General features: G+C 41.8%; 2 protein-coding genes across 2 annotated transcripts; one reads left to right on the top strand and one right to left on the bottom strand.

Moving 5' to 3' along the window:
- Positions 1 to 13,491: 13,491 nt before the first annotated feature.
- Positions 13,492 to 18,886, bottom strand: SEC61B (SEC61 translocon subunit beta). The gene is made up of 4 exons (XM_071455968.1): positions 18,749 to 18,886; positions 18,550 to 18,647; positions 17,811 to 17,912; positions 13,492 to 13,825 (listed from the first exon to the last, which is right to left on the bottom strand). Exons 1-4 carry the CDS (start codon positions 18,749 to 18,751, stop codon positions 13,738 to 13,740), a joined length of 291 nt encoding a protein of 96 aa, XP_071312069.1. The 5' UTR covers positions 18,752 to 18,886; the 3' UTR covers positions 13,492 to 13,737.
- Positions 18,732 to 22,269, top strand: ALG2 (ALG2 alpha-1,3/1,6-mannosyltransferase). The gene is made up of 2 exons (XM_071455956.1): positions 18,732 to 19,487; positions 21,339 to 22,269. The coding sequence occupies exons 1-2, from the start codon at positions 18,750 to 18,752 to the stop codon at positions 22,239 to 22,241; spliced, it is 1,641 nt and encodes a 546-aa protein (XP_071312057.1). The 5' UTR covers positions 18,732 to 18,749; the 3' UTR covers positions 22,242 to 22,269.
- The last annotated feature ends 2,429 nt before the right edge of the window (positions 22,270 to 24,698 follow it).

Consider the following 24,698-nt stretch of genomic DNA (forward strand, 5'->3'; position numbering starts at 1 on the left):
TGTTATCTTGAAAGATGGCAAATACTGGCATCAGAGGATGATGACTGCTTGAAACATCCCCAAATAACATCTCATAAATTAAACCACGTATTCAGTGTATTTGGGTCAAGTCCATGAAGGCCAAGTCCAGCAGTGTCACCCAGAGAAGTGTGTTTTCCTAAAGACTCAAAAAAGTCATACAGCTTGCCTCTCTAGGATCAGTGCTACTCATGACATAACCACACTCCTTCCTTGAGTACAGCTTTCACCTTTACCCTCATCTGGAAAAAAAATCTCTGGAAAAGTTTCATTGTTTTATTTGCTCTAGCTAAGCATAACAAAAAGCGGGCATGTACCCCTTCATGACAGGCCACCCCAAGATACTCTTGCTACATGAATCAGGGATACACAGTTCATGACTGCTCTTTTCCCTTTTCTACCAAATAATTGCATTTAGGTTATATTATAGACTGCTTGAATTCCCATCAGTCTGATAAACTTGAAAGGTTAAGGGCAAAGGGAACACACCATATATACAAAGCCATGATCTTACTGTGAGTCTAGCTGAAGTCTTAACAGTCTAAATAAAGAATTACCTATCCAGTGACAATGACACTAATGTTCACAGCTCAAATTACATTACTTAAAATTGTATATAAACAAACATTTTAGCATCACAGAATCATTAAGATTGGAAGAGACCTTAAAGATCACCTCATCCAATCATCAACCCAGCACCACTGTATCACCCCAAAACCACAGCTTCAAGAGCCACATGCAGATGCTTCTTGAACACTTCCCACCTATCAGCAATCCTAACACCTCCCTGGATAATTTATTCTAGTGCCTAACCACACCTTCAGTAAAAGTTGTTTTTTTTTAATATCTAACCTGATCCTCCCCTAGCACAATTTAAGGCCCTTTCCTCTCATCCTTGCACTTGAAACATGACAGAACAGATCAATCCCCACCTCATTACAATCTCCTTCCAGGGAGATGTAGACAGCGATGAGATCCTCCTGATCCTCCCCCTGCTCCTCCTCTTCATCAGGCTAAACAACAACAGCTCCCTCAGCTGACCCTCATAAGATTTGTGTTTGTGTTCCAGACCCTTCACCAGTTTTGTCGCCCTTTTCTGGACAACTGCAGCATCTCAATGTCCTTTCTGAAGGGAAGGGCCCAAAAATGAACACAGGGTTTGAGATGCAGCCTCAACAGTGCTGAGCAGAGCAGGATAATCACTTCCTTTGTTCTGCTGGCCACACTGTTTCTGACACAATCCAGGATGCCATCAGCCTTCTTGGCCACCTAGGCACATGCTGGATCATGATCAGTCACTGTCAAACAGCACCCCCAAGACCCTTCCTGTTGGGCAGCTTTCCAGCCACTCTGCTCCCAGCCTGTAGCACTGCCTGGGCTTGTTGCATTCTCATTGTTGAACATCATGGAGTTGTCTTCAGCCCATCAAACCAGCCTGTCCAGGCCCCTCTGCAGATCCTTCCTGCCCTTCAGCAGATCAACTCCCACCTAACTTGGTAATGTCTGCAAATTTACTGAGGTGCACTTGATCCCTTCATCCAGGTTATTAATGAAGATATTAAGCAGGACTGGTCCCAGTACTGAGCCCTAGGGAATATCACTTGTGGTCAGCTACTAGCTGACTGAAGGTGGATGTAATTCCACCCACCACAATGCTCTGGGCCCAGCCATCCAGGCAGTTTTAGCCAGCAGTCTACACCTATACAGGCCACAGGCAGCCAGTTTCTGCAGGAGAATGCTATGGGAGATGGTGTCAAATGCTTCACTGAAGTCTGGATAGATGAGCTCTTCCCTCGCCTACTAAGTGTGTCACTTTGTCATAGGAGATCAGGTTGGTCAAGCAGGACCCATCTTTCAATCTCCCAAACGGGCCAAAGCCTGCCTGTCAGAAGTCTAAGGTGGCAGTTCTGCTGGCACCACTCCTAACTTCACCCAGAATTGAAAACTATCATTTTGTGGTCATTATGCCCAGGAAATACCAACCCATTTTTTTGGTGGTATGCTTTCCTTTCCACTGCACTCTGGGTCTTAACAAAGACAGCTTCAGAGCAGGGGGAGAGGAGCAGTGAGCTCCTAGTATTCAAATCTTTTGCCAGTATGATATTGATGGTTTCCTCCTTCTCATCTTGGAATCTGCTTGTAATCCTTTTTACATGTTTTCTAACACGCTCTGCATCTTGCTCTTTCCTCACTTTTCTCCAACTCTATGTTACACATGTGTAACACTGTTACATATGGTGTGTAGCACATATGTCAGATACTTAGTATTAGTTCCTTTGTAATCCCTTCTTGGTTTTGCCCATTTCTAAAGATTGCCTTTCTTTAGTTGCTTGCAAGGGACCTCTGGTAAACTGTTCACAGCCCTGGAGCCTCTGGTATCATCCTGTCCCTGTAACCCACAAGTTGCTTTATTCCAGGATCAGTCATACACAGTTCATTCTGCAGAGAATAAGTGCCTGTTATTAATATCTTCTAGTTACAAAAATATATAAGATTAGGTGTTATACCACACAGTTGTACAAAGTGATCAAAAGCTAAAACAAAGTAATAGTTACGTGGTCATTAGACAATCACTAATACGGGTAAATAAGCTAAACTAAATATACAACTAACCCAAGACAAGTCCATAGGAAACCCAACAGGTTCAGAAGTCTTCACTGTTAACTTGAGACAAAGCCTGTGGCCTCTTACAATAAATGGAACCACCCTATCTACTTGGCTGCAAGGCTACAGCTGTTCCTTAAACCCTGGCCTTATGATGGAGATCAGAAAGTATAGAACAGAAGAGTCTTCAGTAAAATTCTGAGCTTGAAAAAACCTCTCAAGAATTCATGTCTTCAAATCAAGTCAACCTCTGGGAAGTGACATGGACTGTGATGCAAATGCTCTCTTCAAGACCAAATATTCAATTCAGACTAGATTAGAAGGGACTAGACTTCATTACTCATCAGTCAGTCTCCATGACAAATGTCTGAATTACAAATTTGCCATCATAGAGGAAACAAACACACATTTTTATTCATTGCAAAAGAAGAGCAAAACTGAAGACTTCATGGCTGTGAAGAGCACTTTAACACTCTCTTTGGTCCAAATGAAAGCTTACTTCTCACCAGAATGAAATTATTGTACTCCTGATAGAGGAGGATTGCTCTTCCTCTAGCTCAAAATATGGAAATAAACAGTAGATGTGAGTCTTCAGGACAGTAAACATGATCCTGTCTCTGCTTGCATGTCAAAATATAAATGCAGGTTTAGACTGAAGCTCACTGTCTCTGACCTCTCTAGTTCCATTTCAATGTATTACTTTGAAAAGCGTGTAACTTTGAAGAAAGTGATTGTTACTGATTATGTAATGAAAGAGAAAGACACCTATGAAATTCACATAATTCTTAGCTCAGCCTTTACTCTTTCATTTTTTTTTTTTTTTTCTTGTAAGGTTCTCTTTTTTCAAGAGAGGAGTTACTATCAGACATGGAGTCTCATGGTTCATGAAGAGGCCATGCCACCTTTACACCTATTAACTTCTAAAAATATGAGATTGTAATTTCATGCTAACATGCTTCTGTTATTTTCAGGCAACTTCATCATTCTCATTTACCTCTAAGCAGAGTCATTACAGAATTTGGTGAAGAAAATTCCAGCAGACGATGTTGCTGAAAGAGCTGTTAATCAGGGACCACTGAGCTAAGCCCTTCACAAACAGACAGAATGCAATCATGGACCAGACAAACTGACTTCCAAGGTCTGCTCTGGGTAGTTTAGCAAACATTCTCATGTTCTGAGTCCACAATGCATAGAAAAGAGGAGGTCAAACTTTTCAGGGTTTTGTCTTTCATTGCAACCTCTCAACCACATCGATTTGAGTGACTCATCTCAAAATAAAGGGAACAGGTGAAAAAATAGTAATTATACCTGCAGAATTTTTCAAGAATCATAATTTCCCCAAACAACTTAAGATTTCCTGTCTATCCTGTGTAGTGTAAGTATTGCAAAAGCAAAGACACTTGCCTACAGATACAAAACAGATTGGAAAAACCCTGCCTTTGTGATTGAAGAACGTCTCCACCTCTTAGACACTGGAAGTTGTTATTGATTTCCCCAGCAGATGGAGTAGCATGTACAGTTTTGATGATTCCTGCCGACTTATTTATGAGACTTATTTATTTGCAATGCATACTATGTTTTTACCTAATATCATGGAATTGTATTCGGTTCAGTCTATCAAAAAAATCAAGCTCCAAAGACTGAATAATATAGCTGAAAAAAGTAAGAATCTTCTTTCTCTCCATAACTCTCCAAGACCTTTGAAAATCTGACGTAACTTTCATTGAAGTTCTGCTTTATCTTCAGCTCTTTGCATCACTTGCTGTGCAGCAGAGCAGCAGAAACATAACAAGTTTCAGAGGATGCAGACATTCATCTAGGTGTCAAAAAGGCTCCACAAGAATCATATGGTCATAGGATATTTCAGCTTGGAAGAGACCTTGAAAAGTCATCTACTGCAACCCTCTTGCTACCCACCTCAAAGGCAGGTCACTCATGAGATCAGACCAGGCTTCCCAGGGCTTTATCCATCAGATCTTGAAAACATCCAATGGAAAAATGAGTCTACATAACTTCTAGGGGCAACCTTGGCTCAACCATCCTCATGGTGAAAAGCTATCTCTTTATACCCAATAGATCTCATTTCAACTTAACCCCATTGTTTCTTGTCCTCCTGCCATGAACTGCCATGAAAAGACTGCCTTCAACTTCTTCATGGCCTCTGTGTAGCTCTAGGAAGGACATTATTAAGCCCCAATTTATCACTGTCTTTCCTATCACCGAGGGTGATCACATAAGGTCAGAGGTGGACACAGCCAATCTCTGCTGTAAACTGACACATTGTGCCACTCTCCTCCTGTATTTCCTCATGCTCACAGCTCGTGCACAGGGTAATTCAGATGGACTTCATACTTTTATGCCAAGCACAGCATTACCTGGAGGAATAACTGTAACTTATGGATGCCAGAAATCCTGAATTACAGCCTGACCTGTGTCACTGAATTGCTATACAAAAAAAAAAAAATAAATTCTTTCATTTCTACACTGCTTCCATGCAAGGACAGCATACATCTCACAGAAAAAAAGAAATATATATATATTCAAGGTTCAGCCCATCTTAGCAAGTCTGGTCTGAGACAAACACTATTATTTCTGCATTAACATGACAAAAGAACACACCCCCTAATGCACAGAGATCAGCTTTAGAAGCAGATGTGATAAGGTGGGACTGACCCACTGCTTTCATATCAATTTATTCTTTTCTGGAAAAGACAGGATGACTCTAGATCCCCTCAACAAAAATCCAAGCAGTGCTTTTTGGCAAGGAATGAAGATGGGCACATACACAAAGAAATTGGGAGTGGCACTGATGCAGTGTGGAAATGAAAGCAGGAGCAAAGCACTGGCATTGCTTTGATGGAAACAGCTTTATCTCACAGCAACAAAGAACATGACCTATGATTACTGCCTTTCTCAGCAAGCAAAGGGAAACTGCCTGTGCAAGACCAACCAAGACCAAGGCCAAGTCAGTTTTTCAGTGAACTACATCCAAACTTGAGCTACATGGAATCACAGAGTTGCAGAAGGGACCTTAAAGAACATCTACTTCCAACCACCTCACCATTGACATGAATGACATCCTCCTTCAAAGTAGAAGCTGCTACTTTATCAGGAGGTTATCAGGAGGTGAGCACAAGTGTTATGATTGCTTAAAACTTAAGAAAAGAACTTAAGAGGTTAGCCTGGCCAAAGTTTGAAGGCAAAAAACTGGGAGAATAACGAAGTGATGGTGGTATAGTTTATTACTAATAGCTAGGGAGTAACAGTGGTTTAGGGGGTAACAGAGTAACAGTGCTATAGGGGTTTTACCCAGCAGCATCAAGTGAGGGTGAGAAAGGAAATGTAGGATGGGAAGTACTGCATGAAAGCTCTTCTCTCACAGAAGGTACTGGAAATATTTAGCATGGGTGTGCTAATTAAGCATTGCAGTTACACTTTCAAATCTGGGACCTGATGGTGTTAAATGCACAGTGAAAAAATGAGACTTTGTATGCGAAAGTACCGCTTTGACTCCATACATTTGCTGGTTTACAACAGCACAATGGATTTACACTGGAATGCCAGAAGCCATGGTGCCATCATTCTCCCACTTTAATCTGCCTTTGCAGGTTTTTCACAGTTGGGTACTTCACAAAGACACTTAGAGTAAGATAGGATGCTGTGTTTGGAATGTATGCCAATTTTTATGACAAAGTTCCCTGCAATCTGATCCATGAATTATCAGTAGAAGTATTGTTGCCAACTTCAGCATTATCTGAAAGCCACTGTTTTACAGTAGATGGTGGAAGAACAGGGTCTGGAGCATGAATACAATTGTCTGACAGAACTTTTTTATAAAACATGGTGATTAGGTGGCTTTTTAAGATATCTCTTTTCATTACCTGATGCTCATGCATTGTAGGGGTAAGGTACAGACTGACTTCCACCAACACCATCTTCCTAAAGTACAGGCATATTTACATTGCCTGTGAATCAGCTACATAATTTTACTAAATCTGGCACAACTACACCTACAACTTCACTGCCAAGAGGTGTCTTTTTTTACAGGGAGGGGGCTAACTGCTGTACATATCCCAGTGTACCTTCTCAGACAAGACATGGGAAGTTCACATATCTTAAATTAAGGTGTTTGATCAATCTGTAAAATGCTTTAACGCTGTGTTGCCTGCAAGAGCAGGGAAAGTGAACTTTGAGACATTGGTATTATTTTCTCCCCCTAAGCTTTGACATCTATATGGCAAAGAAAAGCCAGCTGTAAACATTCAAATATCTGTATCCAAACTCCCTGGAAAACATCCACACTTCAGCCGCTACACAGGACCTGTGTGGTCAGCACTGGCAATTACCTGTGATTATATGTAGACAATTCTTCCTCAACACTTTTAGCCTCTTGTCTACTCGAGAACGAGGTGAAAACCACCCAACCTTGAGACTCTGGACCGACAAATGTTCCAGGAGAAAGAACCTAGGCTCTCATCCTGGTTTGGACACACAAGTATCTCATCATTTGGACACACACGAATAACACAGGTATGCAGTGGGTTTGACTCATTTTAGGAAAATATCTTAACAATTCTTTTTTATTGGCAAAGAAATGCCTAGAAGAATTGTTACAGTTATATTCCTAGAGCCCCTTTTCCTTTCAGAGACTAGTCAGTTCAAGGGGAGAAAGAATACAGGGTGGGTATATACTTGGAAGTTTTCTTCCTTCTTCTGGATTCACTGGGAATGCTAAGAGGAAATTCAGAAAAACATACTTTTCAACTGAAATCATACCAGAAATTAACTTTTACGTGTTGCTCTGGCCACCTAGTGCATGTTGGAGGCATCTTCTAGTACAGTCTGTGTGAGATCTACACATAACAGAAATGGTGTAGGCTATTGAGAAGTTAGAACTTTATATAAATCAGTTTATGAGCCAGCAGATAGATCTGAATGCACAGGTGGTGAGTGAGAAATGAATAAGCAGAAGGCCTGGGAACAGTGCCTAGTGAATTTTGGGAAGGCACTCTCAAGCACGTCTGAGTTTTCACTTGCATCCTCCATGCATGAGGCTAGAGCCTGTCCTTATGTGAAATTCAGTATCTCAGTGCCAGGATTACGCTCAAGCCCAGACATATCAGGTTTTTTCAGGATGGCCATAAACAGGGACAGAAGCTTGAAGTAATCCTGCAGTGATGCAAACTCACTGTCGCACTGCTGGCAGGAAGGCAATTGGTCTCATTATCTGCATCTTCAGCAAGTTTATGAGGACACCAAATTTCATAAAGTGATAGCTAGTGGAGAAGAGCCCTGCAATCTCAGGGACCTTAGCAGTGTGGAAAAATGAGACAAAAAAACCTTCTGAAGTTCAGGACAGATAAATGTTAAGTCCTGTATCTTGGATGGAGCAACTCCATGCAGTGAGACACGGCCTGACTTTCTAGAGATCAGCTCTGCACAAAATGTCCCAGTGGCCACACTGGACACGAACCAGCAGCACACCCTTGCAGCAACAAAGCCTAACCATGGAACAAGATGCACAAGAGGCATGTCAGCAAAACACTTGTAAAGATACTCCCTTATTGCACACTCATTTGGAAAACTGAGTTTTGTGCCCCCAGTGCAAAAGAAACACAAACTGGAGAATCTAGGAGAGGGGTATTTAGATGGTTGGAAGCTGCTGCACGTGACACACAGGACAGAGACAATCAGGTTTGTTTAGCTCAAGAGGTTGAGGGTAAAACACAAATGGCTGTCCCCAGCTAAGGTTAGAAAGTAGATGGAGCTAGAGCCCTCCCAGCAATGCACAGCAAAAGGATGAGAGGCAATCACCGCAAGGTCCAACAAAGGAATTCTGATTGGATATAAGAAATAATATCTTCACCAGAGAGCGGTTAAGCACAGAGATGGGTACCAGAGAAACCCCTTCCTTGGAGATTTTCAAAATGCAATTGCTGAAGGCTCTCAGCAACCTGATCAAGCCTTGATGATTACTCTGCTCTAAGCAGGGAGCTGGATTAAAGACATAAACAAGTTCTCACCGAAGTACATTTTGCCATGACCTATACCTATTTCCAATACTATTTCACACTGTCATGGCTGTCTAGTGTTAAGAGCTGGTTTCAGTATGAATTTCAATTTCATGGAAAATGTTGGCATTTGCAATTATTTTTCATCGTAGTTTCAATCAAACAAAAAAAAAAAAAAAGCTTTGAGATTAAAGAAAGTTAAGAGTGTTAATTTTTAAAAGATATTAAATATTACATTTAATTCATTTTATCCATCGATTACTTATTGTAAAAGGAGGACTATGGTAACAAAAATGGAACAAAATTAGAAAGCAAGGTCTACCAAAGCCCACAACTGCATGAAGTTCAGATTCACACTGAATTACAATAGTTTGGTCCTTTACAAATTTCTGTGCAGTTGTATCGTGCAGTTATGTTTCCTCCCTCACAGATGTCTCCCTGAGGTGAGGACCACATATGTTCTCCTTCACTGATTATAACAAATGCCACACTCCAACTGCATGGCGCTTTCATGTAAGTCGGGAGAAACATTACTTACCAGCCAATCTTGGGAATTTAAGGCAACATTGCTTTAGGTTCTGTTCATATTAACTTACTAGAAAAACAACCAAGACAGTAGCTAAGAAACTGGAAGGTCTCACAGAACAGTGTTTGATAACTAAGCGATGTTGGGAATGCAGCCCCTCTGAAACCAGAGCACAGTAACAACAAATTTATTTCTGATTTTGGAAGCATTTCACTCAATGTCAAACCTCTGTATAATGTGTAAGCATATTTTCTATCTCTTTGTAGTATCTGAGAAGAAAACCATATCAGTGTACTTAGTGATAAATGCATGAACAAAAAAAAAATCACACTAAACTAACTGGAATTTCACTTTTTTCACCTTTTAAGACATGCAGATCTTTCAAGGAAGCAGTGCATGGGAAGTTTTGCTTAGTTCTATTTTATGAAATAATAGTGTAACTTCAAAGAATTTCTGAATTTTGGTTTAGTCAAAAAGTCACAGATACTATTTTGAAAGGCAGCCACGTGAAAAATCACTCAAAATAAGAAACAAGGATAATTATTTGCAACCTGCTGCCACATGTGTGATAGCAGTATCAAATCTGTGGTGATACACATCTGAACTTGAATTTCTAACTTAAGTAAATGGGTCTATCCTGTTCATTATTGTTATTGCCTAGCATACCTCTGCATCAGAGCATTATCCTACTACACAATTCACTTCAGAGTTCTCCAGAGAAAAAGAGATAAATAGAGCACAGAAGAAAGAAGAGAAGATAACAATACATGTCGGGGTGAGGTATACTCAGTAACTTCACACCTGTTCTTGTTTAGCCTGCCTTTCCTTTCAGCAACTTCTGAAATCATGGCAGAAATCACAAATGTTATACAAGCTTCCCCTCAATAAAAAAACCTAAAAGGCAGAGCCCCCCCCCCCAGAGATCTTAAGCTGAGAATCATTATTATTCTTAGTATATTATTACCAATGCCAAGCTTAGAAAAGTCTTCCATGAAACACACTTATATAAACAGCTAATATGAAGATATCAATGCAGCCTTATCACCAAAGCAGGAAGTATACATCCAGTTAGACCTTGAAGTCATCTCTTTCTCCAGAAAAAAAACAAAACCAAAAACCACCAGAAAGAGCATGTGTGTGCATGTGTGCGTGTGTTCAGCAGCAGAGCTGGCTTCTAAGCAGATGGCAAAAGCAAAAGGCAAATCTGACAAATGAATGAAGCCCATATACCTACAGATAAAGAGCTTGTGGCTGTTCAACTTCAGTGTGCAAATACGTGCAAGAGCAAAGGTTAAAGTTTTCCTATTATAAAGGCATTAAAGAAGTCTCTCTCCCCCTTTTATGTCTGGGTAACAAGTTAAAAGTGCAAGGCTTTTGCATAGCAGGAGCTTTGGCCATCTCCCTCTTCTATCAGTGACCTATTCCATCCAAGCCTCAAGAACACTGTCTTTCAGCTTCTATGTCACTGTTAAATTAAACTGAACCTGGTCACATACTCAGATTTATTGTTGTCAGTGGGGTGGGGGGAGAAGACCTTAAGAAAGATGAACTCATGCACAAAAGAACCATCTCCTTATAAAACTCCTTCTCCAGCTGAGGGATAATGGAGTCTGAGGTTGCAACTACTTTAAGTCAAGGATAAAAGGTTCTAGTACTTTATCATCTCTTCTATGGAAACACAAGTTCTTCCAGATACCTTGAATCTTTATTGTAAAGGAGGCAAAGTAAAGATCTTTGAGGACTTAAGAGCCTTCTGCAGCACCTAAGTAAAGATATTTACAACAGCCAGCTCAGTCAAGCTCGTATTTCAATCTCATACCAGTAGGCATAAAAATCCAAAGTCTTATTAATTCCCAGTCAATTAATACAAAGCTTTTCAAATGACTGTCCTTTCTTCTTTTCTAACTATTACTGAAAGACTAGTTTTCTGTATCACAGATTAGCTACTGTTTATCAGTATGGCTATAATTTTTTCACCCAGGCCATAAAGAATTTCATTCATTATTAGCCAAAATTCTGATAAGTCTTTGTAACCTGCATTTCTTTATCTGTACCTCTCTGGAGCTGAAGTTTGATAAACATCAGTTGCAAGACTCCACTACAACTCATGTACATGAAACATGAAGAATATGACCATGAATATCCAACACATTCATGCTAATAATTTGAACAATCACAACTTGGAGGCATACAATACAGAAATCTGGGTTTTAATTAAGTAAAAGGAAAATAAAACTACAGATGTTTCAGCTAGCTGAATCCAACTTAAGTATCACCAGAGGTACACTGACACAAAATATAAAGCTGAGCAAGGGTGCAACGTAATTTGTGCAAAATGAGAGACATTAGCCTCCTTTGACACTGCACGCAAAAATCCATTATACAGGCCATTCTAGAAAAAAAAAAAAATATTTAAATATGGACATCACTGTCAAAATAGTCAGCATTTTTATATTCAGTTGATCTAAATGTATTAAAATGTATTAAAAATTTATCAAAAGGCTGTACAGCAAAAGGTCCTCTCCCCCATCACTTTTCCAAGGTCATCATCAACTCTGGTCTTTAGAAGCAGAAGGACACCAAAAGAGCAAAAATATGGAAGGCTTTAAATTGAATTACTTGATGTGAGAAAACAGCTTTTAGGGACTGGAAGAGTTTAAAAGAAAATTGTTTCCTGCTGTATTAGAAACCAGTCAAACAGTATATTAGAAAACATAGTAAAAAAGAGGTTACTTACTTTTTTATTACTGTTATTCCTTATCCTTACACTAGAGTATTCCATTCCTTTTCCTTTGATCACCACAAATTAGCTCAGCAGAGTCTGTTCACATGGTCAGCAGAACAACAGACCTGCATTTGGTCTTCTCTTTACATTTTCTTGCCTTAAAATGAAATTGCTGATTGTACAGAATTTATAGTCTTGCTAAGCAAAGCATTTAAGTGAAGGATCACCTTCTGAAGTCGTGAATTACCTCCCCTACTTACTTTATTTTCCCTTGTGTTTTAACTTCCCTTCCATATGCATAGAGGTAAATGATTTATGGATCCTTTTCCCTTTGATACATGATTTATTTGTATCAGTTTCCACCAATTTAGTCTTCTGCTACACCACTGCCTTTGAGTCCCCAAAATTCCCTGTTCCTCAACTTCCAAACCTCTAAAAACACCTTCCTACTATTACATTTTGTATAACTTTCAGTTTCTGCTCCAAGTTTTCTATCTTTCCCTCCACATTTACATTAGGTACTATGGCATTAGCACAGCTCAAAACAATTACCTCTACAGCCCTGAGACCACATTCCTCATTCTTGTTTTTGTTCTGAACAGTTTGGTCTTTTCTGAAGTAATACTAATTTAAGAACTGCTTTAAAGAAGGCGGTAAGAGAGGCTGCTTCCACAACATGCAGTCAGAACTTCTGTCAAGGCTGCATAACTAAGAATATTGTTTTCCCATAACAAGCTGATATTCAACCAGGGCTCAACATGAACAGCAGGCTAAAATAATTCTATCCAACTTCAAGATCATATTAGCAGTGAGAAATGCTAATGCACAAATATGTAGATACCTTTAAAAAGAGAAGGAAGAGCTGTGGGACTGTTCAAAAGGAAAATACTGAACATCCAGAAGTAAAGTGGAGTAATTATCTGAAGAAACAGTTAGCTGTATCTCAGCCTATTTGCATGTCCTGTTATTTGAAATGCAGTCATTGCTTTTCCAGCCTCCCATTCAATTTAATTCTCCTTGAAAGAGTCTGGAGCTGCAGTCACTCCGTCACAGAATATCCTAACTTGGAAGGGACCCACAAGGACCACTGAAGTCCAACTCCTGGCTCTGCCCAGGACAGCTCCAAGTACCACACCATGTGACTGAGGGTGAAAAATGTCTTTGACAGCCATGCAATTATTCTTTTTAAAATCAGTTAGGTACCAGTTCATGTTGTTCCTCAAGTGCAGCTCCAAAAAAACAAACATGTAACTTTTACGTATAACGAGCACTGAGCAAAGCTTAACTTGCATTTAGAAAATAAATTTAATAACTCCAGCTATTCTTCTGGAGTTAAAAGAAGAACATATCCATCTCAGCACTGGTACCTCAGTTTTATTTCAACAAGAATGTTGGTTACCTTCTCATGTTTGTGAACCTGATTTTGTCTCTTTCATCCACAAAAAAAAGATCTTCTAGCATAAAATTATATAGCAATGTATAGTTTGGAAGAATCTGGTTTGAACTGTCAAAGAGCATTTACTCAGAAATATGACTACTTATGAAAACCACTTGTAAAATATGTTAGTGGTGGTATACTGGAAGAGGAAAAAATACAGTTAAGACTGTTTCTATTTCCATATACAACTTTTATTGCAATACCTGTATTCTAAGTGTACAGATACAAATATAAAATGACCCATGACAGGCTTTAAAGCTGCCCAAGTAGCAAACTGAGAAATTAATTCAGTATTATAGCCAAAGTTGACAGGACTTCAACAGGTGATAGGAAGCTTCCCCAGTCTCTCTCCAAGAACAACCAGGATCCACCATAGTTTTGGTCCAAGATGTATGCTTTAAGTTGGCAGCTGAGTCTAGGAACGAGTGTATTTACCCCAGATGTGCAGCATAAACACAGAAGCAATAAAAAGAAGACTCATGACCAAAACTGGAACAGGTCCACTAAAAATAAAGAGAAAATGCATTAACATAAAAAAGAAGTCTGTCTTGCCCATTATCAGCCAAGTGAGCTCATCAGTTCATATGAAATTGTACAAGAAAACTCTTCTTCCCTTCCCACAGAAATACCTTAAGGCACATAGAAATGAGATAGCCATCTCTATCAAAAACTGCTGCTGCTGCTGCCACTGTTATAAAAGACAGTTCTATACACCCTAAATGCTACATAAAAAAGTACAACAACCCCCCACCCTTGTAAAAAAAGCCATTAAAGGTTCATTATTATTCATCACTGTTTCCACAGTCTCTAGAAAAGTATCCTCTGTGTTTACAACTCAGATAGCCAACTGAGCAAAGATGCAGTCCAATATAAAAAAACCAACAGAGTCCTCTAGCGGCTACTAAAATTTTGGCAAAAAAAATTCTCATTAGCTGTTTTGTTTTAGAAGTTTTGTTTCATTTGAAAACAATGGCAGCAGTGGGTGAGAGACAGGGACTTCTGCTTTCTTGAAAAACATAGACAAAGTGGCAAAGCTACATCATTAAATCTTTACCTAAAATGAATAATTTTTTTTTTCTTTCTTACTTTCATATATTGTTTAGAAATTGCATAGTAATGTTTTTTAAAAAACAGTTTAACCTTAGGGTGCACATTGATAGCTTCAATCAGCTGTTTCATGCCATTCTAAGATGCAACAGTTACATGAATACACACACTCAACACTCCTTCATATCACTCACTTCACACAATCTCATTTTTGATTTTCAACATGCTATTGGGAAATCTGTTATCCAGCCTGTGTTACCCTCCAGGGTACTGTTTATAAGCATGTAAATGTTACCTGAATATGAAGTTAAAAAAAAAAAGAAACCTGAAAAGGGATTCAAAGAGTTTACTGACATATTTTTCTATGAGATCATGATCCACATACTTGAAATGATCACAACTGTAATCTTACATTGACTTTTAAAACTCAGTTATCTATCATATTTAGACTTATTTGGGTATGAAGAATCATGAACACAGACATAAAGCATTTAGCAAATAAATAACAAAATAGCTAATAAAAAAATAAAGTCCACATACATGGTGACTACACAGGCAACCCTTTCAAGGGGTATCTTTCCCTAAGCAACAGAATGTAATTCTCAAACCCTAGCATTTTATCTATATAAATATAAAATTTTATAATTTTATTTATTTACTTTTACATATATATATATATATATATATATATACATATGCAAGTTTATAGCCTACATAAAATAAATCATAATTTATAGTTCTTACACTGTATCTGAATTACTATTTAATTTATTTGAGCCTTCAGCAGTAGGAACAGGTAAGCTGTTCCCAAAGGCACACGGGAACAAAGCAGCACCACTAATCAGAACAGAACTACATCGAAATAAACAGGGGGGGACTGATTGTGTGTTCAGTGGTTTTTTAACATGAAGATGACATTGGACTCCTAGAGAAAAATCAACTCTCCAATACTGACATAGATATCTCATTTCCTCTAGTCCCAAAGAAAACCTGTTGAAACCCTGCAATTCTCCTCCAAACACCTGCATCTTCTCAGGCCACCACAGATAAATAAGTGGATTCAGACACCTCTAAAAATTTGGTATCATGCATTCTCAGAATGTCTTTCATAAGGCTGCATATTGTACCACAAGCTCAATTTGACTTTCTATCCATAGGAAAGCTGCCTATAGGTCCTTAAGCAGGAAAGCCCATGACAAGATACAGGAACCACAGGTACCAAGTGACCCAAAAACATGAAAAAGTTTGGGTTTACTTTTCTTTTCAAAGCATGTAATCTCCAAGCTTCAAAGAGAAAAATATAATATCCCCTCTCGGCCAAATCTCCCACAACTCCCTTTCACTAATAGCTGTTTTTTAAGGCATACAGATCTTGAAGCATCTTGTAATGCAAATAAAGGATCTTTCCTGAGGGAAACCAACTTGCCTATTCAACATAGTTATTATTTTGGATATTGAATACAAATACAAAAATATCCAAAGCATCAATCTAATTCCGCACAATATAAAATATATAGACTTTTTTATCTAGAGCGAAATTCCCTTCATTGTAGCTAGTATGAATTAACCTGTTCTCAGGTGATTTTATGTATTTTTTCATAGTAATTTTAAGAGCTTGAATTTTCAACAGTACAAAAAAACACCAAAAAAGCTCACCCACCACCACTACCAGGCTAAGCTTTCCCATTGCTTTATGCAGTAGTGATCACAACCATTTCTAAAAACAACTTCAGCTGAAGCACTCACTGAGGCAATCACAAAGCTTTCATAATCCACTCTCATTTTAAAGCCTACTAAACAGGGTAGAGATAATAACAATTGGTTGCCATGGAAAAAAAAATTGAAGAAAAATACCTAGAAAGCTGTAAGCAAGAAAGTTGCTACCATGCCACGGTTCAGAAAATGTTACATGTAGCACGGGGTGATTTGTAAAACCAACTCACTTTTATAGATTTGATTCTTTCATTAAAAGCCTGACCATACAATTACCCAAAGTAGCTTCCAAAAAAAACCACTCCCAGTGCTCCAAAACCTTAAAATTGGGAACCAGTGTGTCACTGTGTCACAACATAAGTAGATGGGAAAATCTGTTTACTGATCTGTTTGCACTGAAGATGAGAACAACTGAGTGGCCATTCAGCACCAAAAGTGAAATCAAAGGATTCACAAGGAAACTTAGCAAAATTGTTAAAGTCTATTAAAAAAATCATAATGCCCTTCTGGAGTTTTTCTTGTTTGGTGTAATTCATTTTTTACATTGAACTTCAGTAGATCAAACAACAGAAAAAACAGCTGCCCTGCCTATCTGCATAGATTTCCTCTAGAACACTATTGCTGCTCATTCTCTTTTCTTTGCCTTGTCTCCTTTCTGGACTCAGAATGGACTAAGCAAGGGAGAACAGCACAACTTTGGCGGTTTGCTGGATACAGTTTGTTTTCTCAAGTTTCAAGCATATATGAAAATGAAAACATGTAAAACAATGTCAAATGAAGGATTACTCCCAGAATTATCACTAAGTAGACTATAATCATGCCCTTCCCCAAATGTGCAGCTAGCAGCAGCCCTCTTGAAGAGCTCCAAAAGAAAATATTAATGGATTTAAGAAAAAAAAAAAAAAAAAAAACAAGCAACAGGGTCAGTCCTGAGCATCTCAAGACTTTTCAACCTAGAACAAGAACTAATGAACTGTAATTCTACAATAAGCAGAAATTTCCACTCAGGATGTAACTTGGCATGCATTCATCAGCTCAAATACACCTTCCACTTTTGTCACCCGAGTATTAGGCTTCAAAGTTTGTTGGGAAAGTCATCTGAATGACTCACAGCGGTCAAAAGAGTAAAAACTTAGGCTCTCTCTATAGTTTAAGGGATATTATTAGGTATTTGACCATAATCTTGGAACATTCACCTTGTGAAAATGGAGATATACAAGGTATTGGCATGCTATTTGCTAGGCAAGTTCAGCTAAAGTAATTTATCTACAGCTTTTTAATAAAAACACCTGATGCGAGCATATGGTTAATCACTTATATTGTATTTTCAAGGGGTGCACAGGACCATAACAAAGCTATTATAAGACAAAACCCAAGATTTTTACTTAAAAGAGCATGAAAACAGGTACACAGATGCTTTAATTCATTGAGACAAGTGATCTTTCTCAACTTCAAAGTGATTGCTCACTGCCTTCAAAGACCACGTATGGTAACCTCTGGCAATTACAAAATACAACTCATACCTACCTTTTTAAAACCACCGTAACTTTAGAAACTCCTTCTCCAGGATTACAGATTTAAATATGTCATTCCAACCATCAACTCAGCAAGTTTTCCCATCCACCCCAGAACACTGACAGATCACTATTAATTCAAAGACTGCAGGACAGTGTAGGCAGGGGAACTCTGCAGCCCTCAAGCCTGCCAGCACCCATTCACCCAACTTACACTTTGAGCCCTGGCGAGTCCTCAGTGTAGAACCTCCACATCCCACCAGTCCCTGTGGACGTGGCACGGCCTGCACTCCTTGTCCCACAGCTGGCATTTTTCCTTTAAGGGGTGACAGAAGAAAACAAAGACCAAACAACACGTTAGTACTCCACCAGCTTCTAGGATCAAGCAGCCCAGGAGACTGCAGAAACAATACACTTCACAGAATCGATCAGGTTGGGAAAGACCTCTAAGATCATCAAGTCCAACCTATGTCCCCACACCACCATGTCAACTAGACCGTGGCACTGAGTGAAACATCCAATCTTTCCTTAAATACCTACAGAGACAGTGACTCCACCACCTCTCTCGGCAGCCCATTCCAATGTCTAATCACCACTTCCTCCTGATGGCCAAGCTAAACATCCCCTGGCGCAGCTAAGACTTGTGCTCTCCTATCCTGCTACTAGTTGCCCGGGAGAAGACACAGCCCCTCACCTGGCTACACCCTCCTTTCAGGTGGTTGCAGAGAACGATGTCACCCCTGAGCTTCCTTTTCTCCAGGCTAAACACCCCTAGCTCCCTCAGCCCCTCCTCATAGCACTGGTGCCGCAGACCCCTGCACAGCAGCGTTGCCCTTCTCTGGACTGGCCTCAGTCAGTGCTGCCACGTCAGAGAGGGGACCAGCCCGGCGAGCAGAGCGCACGACGGGGACAAGAGCTGTTCCCGCAGGGGAGCGGCGGCGGCGGGCACCCACCTCTGCCGGACGGTGGATCCCGCGGCGCGGGGAGCCACAGCCTTGCTGGGGGAGCGGCCGGAGGATCCGACGCTGGTGGCGCTGGGGTTGGGCCCGGGCTGCGGAGAGAGGAGAGAAGCGGGAGGGGGTGAGAGGGCGGCGGGCACTGCCGGCGGGGAAGGGGCGCCTCAGCCGCCCCCTGACTGGGGCAGCCCCTCACCATGGCGGCGGCGCTGGCTGGGGCTCGGCGCGGTCTCACACACGCTCCGCTACAGCCGCTCCGGCCACGTCCCCGTCCGCATCAGGCTCCGCCCCACGCCGCGCATCCCGGGGCCTCGAGGCTTCCCCGGATAATGCCTGAGCAGCAGCAGCCCCTTATCTCTGTACCCCTGGCTCGGCGGCCGCCTTCCGAGACCGCTGCCCGCCGGGACGCCTCGGTCGCGCCCGCTCCTTGCGCAGCGGCCGGGCCGGCGCAGGACCGCGGCGAACGGCGCGTCGGGCAGCAGCGCGGCCGCCCGGCGGGCGGGGCGGGGCGGGAAGGCCCGGGAGGAAGGGAAGCAAGGCTGACGTGTCCCACCGGGACTGCCGGGCTGCGCATGCGACCCGCAGCAACGGCCATGGAGGAGGCGGAGGAGGCGGAGGAGGCGGGAGGAGCGGGCCCGTCCGTGCTGTTCTTGCACCCGGACCTGGGCCTGGGCGGCGCGGAGCGGCTGGTGGTGGACGCGGCGCTGGCGCTGCGGGCGCGGGGCTGCCGGGTGCAGATCTGGACGGCGCACTACGACCCCGGGCGCTGCTTCGCGGAGACGCGCGGGCTGGCGGTGCGGCGGGCGGGCGGCTGGCTCCCGCGCAGCCTGTGCGGCCGCGGGCACGCCCTGTGCGCCGCCCTGCGCATGGCCTTCGTGGCGCTCTACGTGCTGCTGCTCAGCGGAGAGACCTTCGACGCCTTCGTGTGCGACCAGGTGCGGGCACGGACATGGACATGGACATGGGCATGGGCATGGACATGGGGACGGGAGCGCCGCTGCCGCTGGCCCGACTGGAGGCGGGGATGCTGGTGGGCTGCTCGTCACAGAATCACAGAATTGTTAGGGTTGGAAGGGGCGTCTGGTGATCATCTACTCCAAACCCCCTGCCAAAGCAGGGTCACCTACAGCAGGTTTGGAATGTCTTCAGAGAGGGACACTCCACGACTTCCCTGGGCGGCCTTTTCCAGTGCTCTGCCACCCTCAAAGTAAAGTTCTTCATGTGGAGGTAGAAGTTCTAGTGTTTCAGTTTATGGCCACTGCTCCTCATCCTGTCAGTGGGCATCACTAAAGAGTCTGGCAGCATCCTCTTGAGATGAGATCTACCTTTGAGATATTTAAATTAACTAATTGTCTCCTAGTCTTCTCTAGACTAAACTAGCCCAGTTCCTGCAGTCTCTCATAAAAGACATGCTCCAGAACCCTGGAGTATCAAATTCCCACAAAATGGGATTCATTATTGGGTGTGCAACGAGCCAATAATAATGCACTCAATAGAGAAACATCAATTTGAGAGCTGTGCAAGCCTGGCTGCTCCACAGTGCTTTACAAATCAAGGACACTCCATCAGGCTTTCTGTTCCATCTTTTATACACAGAAATTCAGAGTTAGTAACTTCCAAAGAGTGGCGCCTCATAATGTTATGATTGGTTAATAGTTTCTAGAGAAGGGAAGTAAAGCTGGAGGATGATTTGGAGCACAAGTCTTATGAGGAGTGGCTGAGGGAACTGGGATGTTTAGCTGGGAGAAAAGGAGGCTCTGGAGGACCTTATCGCCCTCTCTAACTGCCTGAAAGGATGTTCTAACAGGTGGGGATTGGAATCCCTGACAGCTAGTGACAAGATGAAAGAACATAGTCTTAAGCTGCACCAGGGGAGACATAGCTTTGACATTACGAAGAATTTCTTCAGAGAGGGTGATTGATTATACATTGAAATGAACTGCCCAAGGAGGTGATGGAGTCACTGGCCCTGGATATATTTAAGGAAAGACTGGATGTGGCCCTTTATGCCATGGTCTAGTTGACACAGTGGTGTTGGGTCATCGTTGGGACTCAGTGATTTCTTTTCCAACCTAATTGATTCTGTGATTCTGTGCAAGTTACATGTCCCCAGTTAACTTCTACACTTGCTTGGGGAAATGGTCTTCACCTGAGCAGGGGTCTTTCTGACCTGTGGGTGTGTTTTTAGTGTTATAATGAACATAGTTTAGCTATAGGATACATGGACCTTGAGTATTTTGCAAAGTTAGCAATGTATACATAGACAGAAATCAACGTCTTGATTTACTACATCTTTAAGGCTTGTTAGTTCCAGGATGTCGTTGACTAAGGGATGCTAGCTGCTGATAGTTCCACTGTTGAGGTCTTCTTTCTTGCTGATTAGGCTTGAAAGTGTACAAAGATCTTACATCAAAGAACATCCTGACTTTAGATAATCTTGACCTAGTCGGCATTTTGCAATTTACATCTTACATTCTGGGGCAGCTGGAGGGAGAGGATGCCACTGCTGCTTGACTCTGCTCCCAGCACCACTGGTAGCGGTGGAAGAAGGTGCTTGGAGAAGTTCTGGGGCTTGATGGGACCTTGGTGGGGAGGTGGAAGAAATTATAGGGCCACAAGAGGTCCTGGATGAGGGAGTATAACTTGATGTGCTTGTGTGGGGGAGAGGCACTTGGCTTGCAAAGCTGCGGCTCTCAGAGCATGGCTTTGAAATCACATGTGCACCCTGGTGGCACTGACACAAACAATTAACCTCTCCTCTTGTCCCATCTCTCTGGTTGCACTAGGTGTCTGCCTGCATTCCTGTGCTTAGACTGGCCAGAACCCGTAAGAAGGTTTTGTTTTACTGTCACTTTCCCGATCAGCTCCTGACCAAGAGAGAATCCTTCCTGAAGCGCCTCTACAGACTGCCGCTCGACTGGCTGGAGGAGTACACCACTGGCATGGCAGACTGCATCGTTGTGAACAGCAAGTTCACTGCCAGCGTGTTCAAAGACACATTTAAGTCCCTGTCACACATAAAACCAGACGTCCTCTACCCATCACTCAACATCAGTAGCTTTGAAGAAATTGTTCCTGCAGACATAGCTGATCTGATACCGAAAAAGAAAAAGTTCTTGTTTCTTTCCATTAATAGGTATGAGAGAAAAAAGAATCTGGCGTTGGCTCTCGAAGCTTTGCACGAACTTCGAGGGAGACTTGATTCTCATGCGTGGGATGAAGTTCACCTGGTTATGGCAGGTGGTTATGATAAGCGAGTTCTGGAAAACGTGGAGCACTATGAAGAGCTGAGGAGACTCGCAGCCAAACTTGATGTTAATGACCATGTGACTTTTCTGAGATCATTCTCAGATGAACAGAAAATCTCTCTTTTTAGTAACTCTGTGTGTGTGCTTTATACACCAAGCAATGAACATTTTGGCATTGTCCCTTTGGAGGCAATGTATATGAGATGTCCAGTTATAGCAGTTAATTCAGGTGGTCCTTTAGAATCAATCTCACATAATGTTACAGGATTTTTGTGTGATCCTCTGCCAACGCAATTCGCTGATGCCATGGAAAAAATTGTGAGAGATCCTCTCTTAAAGGACACAATGGGAGCAGCTGGGAGAGTGAGAGTCATGGAAAAATTTTCTTCAGAAGCTTTCTCAGAACAGCTGTACCAATACATACGCAGACTAACAGAATAAAATTCTATTCCTATTTAATAGTTTACAACATTGTGTCTCTCATTTGTGTAGGAGACCAGTATTCATTATGACTAATGAAGAATTAGGGATATTTGAATGTCCTTGTTTTGCTTCTTGTGCTGCCTTATGTCACTTGACACATAGAAGGAGCAAAATATGTCACACTGTGTTATTAGAAGGTTAAAACTTTCATGTGGTAGACTGATCTGCCATTGCAGGAGTTTGTTTGTGTACTGTGCCTTGGCAAAATGCAAAATTTAACAGCAGTAACTTACTGCAGGAAAATTACTGCATTTTTTATTTAATACTGTATGGTATGGCTGATTCAACTTAAAAAAAAAATGGATTTGTCCAGATAAGACACACACAGCCTTATTTTTATATATTCTAAATGGTCATCAGTAATTTGTAAGTAAAAGGGCTGTATCAGCTGAAGAATGGAGAGAATTGTACAGTCCAGCCAACTGCATGTTTCAAAACCCCAGCAGTGTTAGAATTATGAATGGTATGGTTTTTAAATGACTGAGCATAACTGTGCTTGTCCAGTAGTCACACTGGGTGTCAGAAAAGCATACAGGTGTGCGAGCAGGAGGAAGTGAGGCTAGAATAACACCAAGGATATCAGACTACCTCAGGCAAAAAGGTTAGTGCTGAAAGCTATGTTTGTTCATTACCTGCAATGCTTCAGGAAGTAATTTTACTTTGGGAATTTCTCTAGATTTGTAGGTAATTAAATGATTTTCTCTATATTTAACATTTTATTCTAAATGACAGCACACTTTTAAAAAAGGTCTTAATCTGGACAGGCAATAAAGACATTTAATTTTGCCTAATTTAGTGGCAACTTTATGTTTTCCTAATGTAGTGAGTGCACAAGTGACAGTACTGTGATATTTTTTTCCCAATCTGGTCTGGGAAAAGGAATATATTTTTTGTTCCTCTATCTCTCTTCTAGTGCATACTTATTAGTTGATGGTTCTGTTTGTTATAACACACATAATCCATTCAATTGAATTTTAAGTGTGAAAATAGATCCAGTGTTACCTATAAAATACAATTTGCAGTGTGGTATGAAATACAATTTGTGGTCTGAATTCTGCAATTTCTATGCAAGGTAGTTTCAGGCATTTCCACATTAGTACTTCACAGCAGAGAGACCATTCTTTTTGTTGCTTAGGACCAAAACCCACATCTCAGTATACTTATAAGGCTTTTATTTGAAGTAAAACAAACAAAAATCAAAGTCTGTCATTGTCTTTAATCAAGAAGCTGGAACACTCTAATTTTTATCTGTTATGGAGTGAGAGTGGATGGTCTCACAGGCCCTGTTCCCTACATTTCTATTCAGTCAGAAAAACTGGCAAGCATAAGTCTATATTCTTGCAAGCCTGTTCCTTCATTTCTACTCCATTCCCACCCTTAAAAGTTTTCCTAAATCTTTGTGCAACTTTTTCATCATGGTGTGGCAACGGATGACTGAAGGACCAGAAGAGACAGTGAAGACTATCTGTAGTCAGATAAACACCCTTGAGACATGTTTGGCCTTGGTTTTAAGTTCCATTTAGAAGGTGCAAGGTGGTTGGGGCCAATTCCTGTGCTTGCTTAGTCTGTGTTACATTCTCTCTCAGTTGTGCTGGGGTTAACCTGGAGCCTTAAGAGACACACTGGTGCAAGCTTGCCAGCATAGCCGCAGGGGTAGCTCTGTTTCTGCTCCAGCCTTGGCCTCCAGCCCTTTCCTGAGCTGTGTTGCTGGCAGGCATGTGCCTAGTCCTATATCCTGCAGCTTCTGTTCACTGAATTTCATGGATTCCACTTGGACCTGACCTGCCATCTCATATTTACCTGGTGATTGCTGTGACTGTCAGCAGCTGCTACTGTCACCAGGCTGCCCCACTTGGGTACTGTGCCCTGGGTGGTGAGGTCACTGTCCTGTGGTGTGATCTCCCCTGACTTTTCACTGCCATCCCTTGCAGAGCAGCCCCAGTCCTGCTGCTTCATGGCAGGTAGGTTGGACCACCTCAGTCCTGAGGCTGCCTGCATGGAGCCTGGCCTTCAGCTTCCCCATCAGCTGCAGATTAGGCTCAGACTCCTGCAGGAACTTGTGGTCAGTGTGTAGGAGTGTGGCAGAGCACTGCAGGCTGCTTCAAGATCTCTTGCTTTCCATCTGGAGAAACCTGAGATATCCCTGTCCATTGAAGGAGGGTTGGACGACATGGTCTTTAAAAGTCCCTTCCAACCCAAACTTTCTGTGGTTTTATGGTCTTCCAGAACCATTCATTGGGGACTGCACAATTATATTAGGATTTATTAGTTAGATATGGCTAATCTTTACAGCCTATCCAGGTACCATATATCCCAAGGGACATTAGGTGATCAGCAGTAGTAATATCCCAGTGGATTGTGACTGTGTGGAAGACAGTGGCCATGGGGTCCAAAACCTGGTGACTTAGTTCATTT

The sequence above is a fragment of the Agelaius tricolor genome, unplaced genomic scaffold (genome assembly GCF_023055355.1).
Source record: "Agelaius tricolor isolate 1412-34295 unplaced genomic scaffold, bAgeTri1.0.p SCAF_2, whole genome shotgun sequence".
NCBI lineage: Eukaryota > Metazoa > Chordata > Aves > Passeriformes > Icteridae > Agelaius > Agelaius tricolor.